The 12085-nt window shown below is 35.5% G+C and overlaps 1 protein-coding gene across 1 annotated transcript in view; it reads right to left on the bottom strand.

The window, feature by feature from the left end:
- mad1l1 (mitotic arrest deficient 1 like 1) overlaps positions 1–12085 on the bottom strand; it is a 73032-nt gene that overhangs the window by 60726 nt on the left and 221 nt on the right. Inside the window, exons 2-10 of the mRNA XM_051113590.1 lie at positions 11903–12046; positions 10792–10971; positions 7346–7486; positions 6922–7101; positions 6037–6161; positions 5861–5942; positions 5600–5730; positions 5389–5503; positions 4961–5022 (exon numbers count right to left, since the gene is read on the bottom strand). Of these exons, the coding sequence (XP_050969547.1) occupies positions 4961–5022; positions 5389–5503; positions 5600–5730; positions 5861–5942; positions 6037–6161; positions 6922–7101; positions 7346–7486; positions 10792–10938 (983 nt within the window). The 5' untranslated portion in view covers positions 10939–10971; positions 11903–12046. The remainder of the gene's footprint in view (positions 1–4960; positions 5023–5388; positions 5504–5599; positions 5731–5860; positions 5943–6036; positions 6162–6921; positions 7102–7345; positions 7487–10791; positions 10972–11902; positions 12047–12085) is intronic.

The following is a 12085-nucleotide window of genomic DNA, read 5'->3' as shown; positions in this document are numbered from 1 at the left end:
AAGGAAAGAAATTATAAGACAAAGTACAATACAATTTTTTGAGTATGTATTCCTCTTCGCCTCTTCATTTTTCAGGAAGTTATCTCTCGCTTTCTTTCACAGTGAGACGAAATGAGTCTACGGCACGAAAAAGGAAAGTCCCAACCGCTGCATTTTTCTTTGCTGAGACAAAACATTGAGAAGATATGACACTGGTTTCTTTTATTTGGAGAATCCCCACGAGAGTTACATTGCTCATCCAGGTACAACATGAGAGCAGAATGAAACTACTCCCTGACATATTTATACTGCCAGTGAATGTGGTGGTTCATAGGCCTGGAGAGCAGAGAGAGCGGAATGAGTAATGTTCAATGATCAATCAGAATCCAAAATCAGATTTCTGCTCCAGCAAAGCGAGACGGGCACTTTGGCTTATTCGCCGTGCCATTATCCTTTCAGAGCAAGAAAAATACATTGAGAAGAGTCTGATTACATACGTGTTTTACCTATGCGAACGCAAGTATAATCAGCTGAATCCTGCATTCAAATGCCTCGCCAAGGCCATATTACACTTCAAAGACAGGAAATGCATACAAACAGGAACAAAGGCCTTTGCTGAGAAAAACGGACGTCACGGTGAACAGGGAGGGGAGAAATGATCTGAGGAGGAAGAACCTATATGGGAATTAAGAATCTGCCCAGATACATGAAGGATATTGACTCTGCCAAACTGTGACCAATTACGTGCCGCCTGGAGTTAATAATCATTACTGGGCAATTACTGAATAGTCAAAGAGGGGGGTTTACATACATCTAAAATAATCATTACAAGATCATTCACCACAAATTTGCAGTGATTTTGTTTGTTATGCAACATCGCGAATATCATAATGTTTTATTTGCCCACAAGTGCCCTAAAGACTGTGGGTGAGTAAATGATGAATGAATTTTCATTTTCTGGTAAACGATCCCTTTGAAATGGTTTAGCAAAATTGTTACAGCATATATGTAGGTAAATGTTGCTGTTTATAATTATATGGGTGAATGTAAATAAAAACAATGAAATAAAGATTCATTTGTTCATTTGAATGTAAAACATTTAATGAATATTTTAAATAGATTTTACTGTATTTTACTTGTATTAAACTGTTTAAATCTAACTGGATGCTGTTTGAAAGATAGTTCCTCTGATAACCCTACTTAAAAAGAACTGTTTTGCTCAAAGCTCTTCCACTGGAAGCCATAAGATGTGAACATGATCACAGTTCTGCTGCTGAAAATGACAACACTTAGACAACACGACAAGCATCTGTCTTCAGAGTTTAGATGCGACAGGCGAGGAACAGAGTCATCACGCCTGCATGCAGTATTTGAAAGAACAGTTCACAGTTCCAAAAAAATAAAATAAAATAATAAAATCCTGGTCAGGACACTCAACTGATAGATCTCATTGCATACTACTCCCAAATAAAAACAAGTGTTTATTTATTTAAAGTATATATACATACACACACATATGTGACCCTGGATCACAAAACCAGTCGTAAGGGTCATTTTTTTTCAAAATTTAGATTTATACATCATATGAAATCTGAATAAATATGCTTTTCATTGATGTATAGTTTGTTAGGATAGGACAATATTTGGCTGAGATACAACTACTTAAAAAATAAAAATATTGAGAAAATCACCTTTAAAGTTCTTCAAATAACGTTCTTAATGTATATTACTAATCAAAAATTAAGTTTTCATACACTCACAGTAGGAATTTTACAAAATATCTTAATGGAACATGATCTTTACTTAATTTCCTAATGATTTTTGCCATAAAAGAAAAATCAATAATTTTGACCCATACAATGTATTTTTGGCTATTGCTACAAATAAACCCCAGCGACTTAAGAGTGGTTTTGTGGTCCAGGGTCACACACACACACACACACGTATGTATGCATGTATGTATGTATGTATGCATGCATGTATGTATGTATGTATGTATGTATGTATGTATGTATATATGTATATACATATATACATATATACACACATATACACATATATACATATATATACATATATATATATATATATATATATATATATATATATATATATATATATATACACATACATATATATATATATATATATTATATACATACATACATACATATACATATATATACATATATATATATATACACACACACACACACACACACACACATATATATACACACATATTTAACAAAAAAAAAACAGTTTAAAAAATGTAATATTGTAAAATATGATTACCAATTAACATAACCGTTTTCTCTTACAATATATTTTACAATGTCATTTATTTCTGTGATGCAACGCTGGTTTTTCAGCATCATTACGGATTACACCAGTTTTACTGTTTTCAGTGTCACATGATCAGTGTTGGGGGAAAGTTAATTTTAAAAGTAATGTTTTACAATATTGCGTTACTCCCTGGGAAAGTAATGCATTACATCAAATCCGGTCAAGGTTTGCTTGTTTGTTTTTAATATATAAAAAAAAAAAGTTACATTTTTTTGCAAATGTAAAAGCCCTTTCACATCAAAAGTGAAATGAATACACCTCAGGCTGAAGGTAAAGTAAATTCTAATTGAATCTAAACTGTGCAGGGCTGTGGCTCTCCAGGAACTGAGTTTGACACCCCTGATGTAAAGTAATTTTTGCTTATTAGTATGGTTGAATTGGATCATCGAAGGTCAGCACAAAGACACTGGTTAATAAAATGGGATTAAATACATAAAATATATTTGTGTTGTTATTTAACATACTTAATTATTGCAGGTTTGTGTCATATTCTTCTGAGTTTGCATTTCACTGTTTTTATTTATTTTGAGGAATACTGAATCGGTTTTTTGCAAGTGAGATGAATAAATTCACATTTAGTCTAGAACTACAGTAACATTATGTTTACACAGCATACACAAAGCATCTACACTTACTCCTGATTTCTCTCAACATTTATTGACTTGTTAGTCAATAAATGGGAAAAAAGTAACTGCCGTTACTTATTTGAAAAAGCAACTCAGATATTTACTCGTAAATTAAAAAGTAACGCATTACTTTACTAGTTACTTCAAAAAGTAATCTGATTACTTAACTTGCGTTACTTGTAATGCATTACCCCCAACACTGCACATGATCCTTCAGAAAGCAATACAAGATACATTCTGTCATAAATACCAGGCTAAGAGTCTCAATGCATTCTTAATTTAGCAAATTTATTGTAGCTCCTGCAACTATTCACAGTGCCTCTCACAAGTGCACATAATAGAAAAGGTGTCTTATTCTAGAACTTCACCAACTAGTCAGGCTTAAAACATGAAAGGACGACAAGCTTCAGCGATGCAGTGTGCGCCTGGCTTAAGATTTCATACTGTGAACGTCCTCGTATGTCAAACTGTCATTCAATGTCATCATTCAACACTGGGTTAGAGTTTCCATTGCTTTATAAATAAAATATAAATACTATAGAAATCCATCAACACCAAACATGCAATAATATTCTGTACTTTTGTTGTGGTGAAGTGTAGACCCATCAATAAATCAGCATTTTAAATTGCAAAAAAAAAAAAAAAAAAAAGGAAAGTGGGTGGAAAAATAACCAGCCTGAGGTTAGCAAATGATATATACATATTAATAACTCAGTTTTCAGACAGTTTAAAAGTAACTTTTATTTATTTATAGTAGAGAGCCAGCTCTCAATTTAATCATTTAGTCTTACATGACCATTTTCCACCATGTCTTTGACCCTTTGACCCAAAAATGAGAGTTATGTTATCATTTATTAAACCTGTATGCTTTTTTTTCCTTCAGTGGAAAACAAAAGGAGGAATTAATAATTTACTGATCACTGAATTCACTGCTACATGAAAACCTTTATGTCAGGCTTTCTGTAGTCAAATAATAGCTATATGTGAAATAGACACCTAAAAATTAGGTTTTTATCCTTCTCCTTTTCAAATCAGATGAACTCAAGAATTAAATTTATCAATGAATATTTCGGTTTAGACGAACTGATTTATTTAAAAGACACTCAAACGAATGATTTGTTTATGAACCTGCCGACATCAAAATTTCAAAGAAATGACTTAAAATTCATTTTGTTCCTCACACAAAGCCATGACAGTGTTTTGCATCTTTTTTGAAGCTTTTTGAAACTCTGGTCCCTTCATTATAACTGCAGAAAGTAAGTAGTACATTATTCAGAATTTCTCTGGAACTATTATTCTGTCTGTTTTCTATCAGCAGATTTTAGATTCTCATAATATTCTCATAATATGATTAAATATTGGTAACGGATGTCAAACAGATAAGATCAGTCACTCGCATTCTCGTCTGACATTTTAGGACAGTGATTGACTAATAAGAGACTCAGTGTTTGTCATTTTGAGGGGTACTTCAAGAGCACCGTGCGTGTTTCACCAAATCCACATAAGCCATTAAACAGACAATGTTTATATCTTTCCACATGACTGACAAAGCACATTTACACCTCACACGATCAATAGAACGCATGCATATACAAACACACTGAAACTATTCCACATCAGCCACTGTTTCAGCATATATAGCGAGCTGACCTTGAAAACACTGCAGAACCAGACAGCATGTAGAATTTACAAGCAATAACAGTGACTGACCTAACACAAGTTAATAGACCTACACAGGTGCAGACACAGAGAGAAACAACCTGTTTCTTGAGATCAGTGTGCCCTCTAGTGGCTTTGTAATCCACCACATGAACCAAAACTATTACTTTAGGTTTTTTAGATTGCAAATTGTGCTTAGAATATTAACAATATCCTCAGATGTAGCTTTATATATTTATTGTCAGTTATCTATCAGGCTTTTAAGACAATATTTCCAGCCAAATCATTACTTTAGCTATTCATATATTTATAAAAAAAAAAAAAAAAAACTAAATTAAGCAAATACCCACCTAATATTAAGTCCTGTAGACTGGCCAATGTTTTCCCAAGCCTGCAGCTCATGCTCCAGTTTCTAGAAGATAAAAATAACATCCAGACACAATGATTATAAAATGTGTGTATAAATACTTAACATTTTGAGTAACATTTTCTTTTTTTTTTTTCTAATTCTGAAATGAAGAGTGGCAAGACTGTATCATATTGGGGTCCTAAAATAAACTTGTTTGTTTTATGCAAATCTATTTCCTAATAATACAATATAATATAATTTATTATCAGAGAGTCGATCTTGTATAGCAAAAAATCTGAATCTGAAAAACAGATAATATAAAAAATGTAGCACATAAAGACAAATTCTTGTTCATTCAAGAATTCTTTTCAGAGAATTATAATAAACGCTCAATGTCAAACTAGTCTCTGCATGTGTGTAAGTGTTCACCTCTTTCTCCAACTCTACTTTGAGTTTCTCCTCCATCACTTTCTCCATTCTCTCCAATTTCCTTCTCAGCCCCTCGGTCTCTTCTTTCAGCAGACTGTTGTTCTCTTTTGTCTCCCTGAGATGGAAATTGAGAGATAATTGCAAGTAGTTACAGATATAAATAAGGATTTACATATGCATCCACCACAGGTGATGATGACAGTGCTGATACCTTAAGAATACATTTTCCTCCCGCAGACGTTTCATTTCCCGCTCCATTTCAGGCAGTCTGGCCACTTCAGATTTCATGTTCTTCACAATAACAGAGTCTTGCTCCTGAAGAGCCAAACGCCTCTCCAACTCCTGCAGATGGACAGCAGCCATAAGGAGTGTGGCACAAATAAAATGCAATATCTTAATGCAAAACACAGACTTGGTCCCTCAGTGGTCCAAACATCATAGAAACTGAAGAATAAGACTGAAGCTGAAATACCTTCATCTTGAGTTCACTCTCTGTGCTGGTGGAATGAGATGACTGCAGATTTTGGTACTTCTGACTGACATCCTGGAACTTCCTAATAGCATAAGATGAAAAACACCACAGGTCATTTGCATTTAGAACAGGGAGTGAGGAAAATAGTGTTAGTTTGTATATGTCTGAGTTCATACTTGCGCTGCACATCCAGTTGTTCCTGCAGGGCCTGGATCTCCAGGTTCTGGGTGGAGAATTTGGACTCCTGAATCTGGATCTGTTGATTGAGCCTTCGTGTCTCATCTTTCAACTCACTGATCATCTGCAACATGAAGAGAATTTAATTTAATTAAACAATTGCAATGTTATTAACAGAAACACAACTGAAAAAGAAATAAAAAAAGTGAAAGTAAAGACGTTTGTTACATAATATTTCTATTTCTTTTGAACCTTTTATTCAGAGAATCCCCAAACAAAAATATGAAGCAGTAAAATGTTTAGAAAAATAAGCAGTTTTTCTTAAGCAAAAAAATAATTAGCATATCACAAGACACTTAAGACTGGAGTAATGGCTGCTGAAAAAACAGCTTTCTAATCACAGGAATTATTGGCATTTTAAAATATATTAAAATAGCAAATAATAACTTTAACTTGTAATAATATTTTACCACTTTTCAGATTGTTCTGTTTTTTTTTAATAAATGCGAACTTGTTTCAACCCCATAATTCTGAACTGTGATGTATTGCAGTTATTGACATTCAGTCACAACTAAAAGTCTAAATGGCGAGCATCTGATGCATGAAACTAACAATTATGCCATCCCACGTCGTCCCTTTCAAATAAAATAAAACATGATTGCTTGTTTTACTGCCAGTTTTGTTGCCCAATAAAATGCTCACAAGAATTGCACTTGTAAGTAGCAATCCATGGTTTTGCCAGGATTTGAGGTAACCTAGCAGTTACTGGCTATAAAAAAAAAATTACAACCATTGATATTTCACTCTAATCTCATGTTTTAATAGGAAATCATTTTTAATATGAGCATTTTCATCTCTCCACAAAAAGATACACAAACACACACCTGGTCTGCCTCAGCAAGTTTGCTGTCTTTTTCATTTGCTTTCTTGTGGAGTTCCTCAAGGTTACGCTTTAAAGTCTTGTTGTTTTCCATTTGTTCATTAAGACCTTGATTTGCTTTCTCTTCTCTTTCTTCCAGACGTCTGATCTTCAACAGTAACTCCCTGTTACGGTCAATTTCCCTCTGCAAATGTAATCAGACAGACACATACACGGGTCAAATTAGGTTTTTCACAGCAAAGACTGGACAATCTAGCCTTGAATGCACCAAATCACATCCTAATAGATTTTGTCTACAGCGTTTTTTACACCCTATTTTAGGCAGCATTTTATATTGAGGAATATGTTTAGAAAATAGAAGCAAGGGAACAGTAAAAGAAAATCCAGTAGAACACATGATTTCCTGGACTATGCCACCAATCACTCACCTGTAAATCTCTGGAGCTGCTGTTTGCCTCTTTCTCCAGCTCTATACGGGCCCGTTTGTGACTGAGCTCCATCTGTTGTTTCTCTTGAGTGAGCTGCAGCAGGCTAGTGTGAGAACGGACACGCTCGGCAGCCTCCTCCAACTATCACACACAACACTAAAACTCAATCTCCTCCACACATACTATATTAAAGGAATGAAAATTTGCTGAAAATGTATTGACCCTCACGGAATCAAGGTGTAGATCTTTTTTTTTTCTTCATTGAAACAGATTTGGAGAAATTTAGCATTACATCACTTGCTCTGAAGTGAATGGGTGCCGTCAGAGAGAGAGAGAGTTCAAACAGCTGATAAAACTACCAAAATAATTCACAAGTAATCCACATAACTGATCAATTTAGTCTCGTAAGGCAAAAAGATTGAATTAACTAAGTAAGTTAGCTAGGTATAGGTTTAAAAAATGTTTCTACGTCTGGTGTATGTATGTTTATATTTATGTTTATTTATGTAGCACCGTGGTCCTGTGAGACACAACATTTTGTTCCACTGTATGTCCACAAATGTAGCGGAATGACAATAAAGCTCGACTCAATATTATTGATAGAAGACTAACATTTTATCCACAGACAAGAGTTTGGAGTTAAAACATTTTAATGACTTAATTTTTGTTCCACAAGATTTATGGACTGGAGTCATGTGGATTATTGTGATGTTTTTAATCAGCTGTTTGGACTCTCATTCTGATGGCACCCATTCGCTACAGCGGATCTGTTGGTGAGCAAAATCTGTGAACCAAATCTGTTCCTATGAACAAACAAATTGGAACTACATCTTGGATGGCCTGAGAGCGAGTAAAATTTCAGCACATTTTCATTATTGCGTGAACTATTCCTTTAAAGGAGAAGTCCACTTCCAAAACAAAGATTCGCATACAGTGGGTACGGAAAGTATTCAGACCCCCTTAAATTTTTCACTCTTTGTTATATTGCAGCCATTTGCTAAAATCATTTTAAGTTCTTTTTTTTTTCCTCATAAATGTACACACAGCACCCCATATTGACAGAAAAACACAGAATTGTTGACATTTTTGCAGATTTATTAAAAAAGAAAAACTGAAATATCACATGGTCCTAAGTATTCAGACCCTGTGCTGTGACACTCATATATTTAACTCAGGTGCTGTCCATTTCTTCTGATCATCCTTGAGATGGTTCTACACCTTCATTTGAGTCCAGCTGTGTTTGATTATACTGATTGGACTTGATTAGGAAAGCCACACACCTGTCTATATAAGACCTTACAGCTCACAGTGCATGTCAGAGCAAAGGAGAATCATGAGGTCAAAGGAACTGCCTGAAGAGCTCAGAGACAGAATTGTGGCAAGGCACAGATCTGGCCAAGGTTACAAAAAATTTCTGCTGCACTTAAGGTTCCTAAGAGCACAGTGGCCTCCATAATCCTTAAATGGAAGACGTTTGGGACGACCAGAACCCTTCCTAGAGCTGGCCGTCCGGCCAAACTGAGCTATCGGGGGAGAAGAGCCTTGGTGAGAGAGGTAAAGAAGAACCCAAAAATCACTGTGGCTGAGCTCCAGAGATGCAGTCGGGAGATGGGAGAAAGTTGTAGAAAGTCAACCATCACTGCAGCCCTCCACCAGTCGGGGCTTTATGGCTTTGTGGCCCGACGGAAGCCTCTCCTCAGTGCAAGACACATGAAAGCCCGCATGAAGGACTCCAAGATGGTGAGAAATAAGATTCTCTGGTCTGATGAGACCAAGATAGAACTTTTTGGCCTTAATTCTAAGCGGTATGTGTGGAGAAAACCAGGCACTGCTCATCACCTGTCCAATACAGTCCCAACAGTGAAGCATGGTGGTGGCAGCATCATGCTGTGGGGGTGTTTTTCAGCTGCAGGGACAGGACGACTGGTTGCAATCGAGGGAAAGATGAATGCAGCCAAGTACAGGGATATCTTGGATGAAAACTTTCTCCAGAGTGCTCAGGACCTCAGACTGGGCCGAAGGTTTACCTTCCAACAAGACAATGACCCTAAGCACACAGCTAAAATAACGAAGGAGTGGCTTCACAACAATTCTGTGACTGTTCTTGAATGGCCCAGCCAGAGCCATGACTTAAACCCAATTGAGCATCTCTGAAGAGACCTAAAAATGGCTGTCCACCAACGTTTACCATCCAACCTGACAGAACTGGAGAGGAATGGCAGAGGATCCCCAAATCCAGGTGTGAAAAACTTGTTGCATCTTTCCCAAAAAGACTTATGGCTGTATTAGATCAAAAGGGTGCTTCTACTAAATACTGAGCAAAGGGTCTGAATACTTAGGACCATGTGATATTTCAGTTTTTCTTTTTTAACAAATCTGCAAAAATGTCAACAATTCTGAGTTTTTCTGTCAATATGGGGTGCTGTGTGTACATTGAGGTAAAAAAGTGAACTTAAATGATTTTAGCAAATGGCTGCAATATAACAAAAAGTGAAAAATTTAAGGGGGTCTAAATACTTTCCGTACCCACTGTATAATGTACTCACCCCCTTGTCATCCAAGATGTTCATGTCTTTCTTTCTTCAGTCGTAAAGAAATTGTTTTTTGAGGAAAACATTTCTGCATTTTTCTCCATGTAATGGACTGGTATGGTGCCCTGATTTTGAACTTCCGAAATGCAGTTTAAATGCGGCTTCAAAAGATCCCAAATTGGTTGTAAACGATCCTAGTCAAGGAAGAAGGGTCTTATCTAGCAAAACGATTGGTTATTGTCATTAAAAAATAAAATTTAAATACTTTTTAATCTCAAACACTCGCCTTGCCTTTCTCTCCATGAACTCGGTGTATTCTGACTCAAGACAGTTAAGGTACGTCGAAAAACTCCAATGGTATTTTCTCCTTCAACTTCAAAAATCATTTCTTTAACATCCCTGCAGAAGTACCGACCCAATAAACAACGTGAACATGCAAAGAAGATCAAACACCCTTAACAAAAACGGTAAAACAGTGAAATAGGACGATTTCGAAGTTGTGGGAGAACATAAGATGGAAGTTTTTTTGGATGGAAGATGGAACAAAAACAGGCCAAGCAGAGTAAGACAAGATGAGCGTTTGGCATTAAAAAGTATATAAACTCTATTTTTTTTAAAATGAAAATAACAGATCATTATCGTTAGATAAGACCCTTCTTCCTCAGCTGGGATAATTTACAACTGCATTTAGGATCATTTGAAACCGGATTTAAACTGCATTTTGAAAGTTTAAAATCGGGGCACCATATCAGTCCATTATATGAAGAAAAATGCTGAAATGTTTTCCTCAAAAAAAAAAAAAAATTCGTTACTGGACTTCTCCTTTAAAAGACATACTACATTTCTATGAGATCACAGAGTTTAGATACTTCCATAAAAATGGAGGCTAAAATATGAAAGGATTTTGTGACTTGCCTCCACTCTTTTAGTGTAGAGCTTCTGAAGGTCACTTCTTCCATAGGCTGGCTCAGTCTCTAGCAGAGAGCGTTCTGGACATGATATCAAACTCTTGAAAGACTTTAGCGTTGAAAAGATTGTGGTGTCATCCTCCATGCCATCCATATTGTCAATGTCTTGACAGCCTCTGTTGCTGAGCTAGAAACGCAATTAAATAAAAGTGTAAAAGGCCATTCATAAACCTCCTCAATTCCCTCAAGAAACCTACTATTCAAACCAAAAAGTAAACAATATGTAAAATATGGTCAGTTCAGCTGAAAGTACCCAGGATGTTATGTATCTGTCTGTACCCCATTAGTAAACTATTAACAGTTAAGTAGTTTATTAAAACACTGAAAAATATAAGTACATCTCACAGCATATGGTGTAGAACATGTATTTCAACTATGCTCAATGTCTAAAATAATGTTTCCTTATTTAAAAAAACACAGAAATATAGCCTTCTCTAGTATGTTCCCACTGTTTAACAGCACTTCCATTTTTTAAATAATTAAAATTGTAAAAGTTAAATAAAAAAATAAAAACCATCTATTAAAGCATCATACTGTATCATAAAGGTCTGATGTTTTAAAAGATGACACTTGCTCACGTAACTGACTGACACACACACTTACGGAGTTGGAAATATTTTCCCTAATGGTATCAGATGACAATACCATGGTATTTTGCTACATGCCATAGTACTAAAGGTCTACCATATTCATTTCAAGATATTTAAACGGTATATTACAGACAACTTCAAAGAGCACTATGGTTCAAAACACAGCATTTCCTTTTACAAACTTAAGTGCTCACTAATACAGATTAAATAACACACTGAATTAACTACTTTAAAACACTTATTCATGAGGTACATTAATAAAAACATTAATAGAGAGGTTATATGAAGTTAAATCACACCCGCTAACAGTTCAGGGTTTAGTTAGCAAGCGTTCAGCTTACTTTACCTCACTAATATTCGTCAATAAAACGATTTCACTCACAAACTAAAACGCAAAACGAATAAAAATACAGTAACACACGTGTCTTTCTTTCTAAATAATATAACTGAGATTAATAAAATCCGTACCTCACTCTTCACAGTTCCCTCTTTCTTGCCGCTCGTGTCTCTAGTTTGAACTTGCAGCAGTTTTGTTTTCGTTGGATGAGGTGCCGCTACTTCGTGTATGTGAGGAAATGAGCGCAGGTTCGCTCTAGAACACAACAGCGCCACCTGTGTGGATGGGCGGAATTGTTTCACTTATTCTATTTG

Source organism: Labeo rohita, chromosome 1, assembly GCF_022985175.1.
Source record: "Labeo rohita strain BAU-BD-2019 chromosome 1, IGBB_LRoh.1.0, whole genome shotgun sequence".
NCBI classification, from domain to species: domain Eukaryota; kingdom Metazoa; phylum Chordata; class Actinopteri; order Cypriniformes; family Cyprinidae; genus Labeo; species Labeo rohita.
This window is presented reverse-complemented; position numbering and strand designations above follow the sequence as displayed.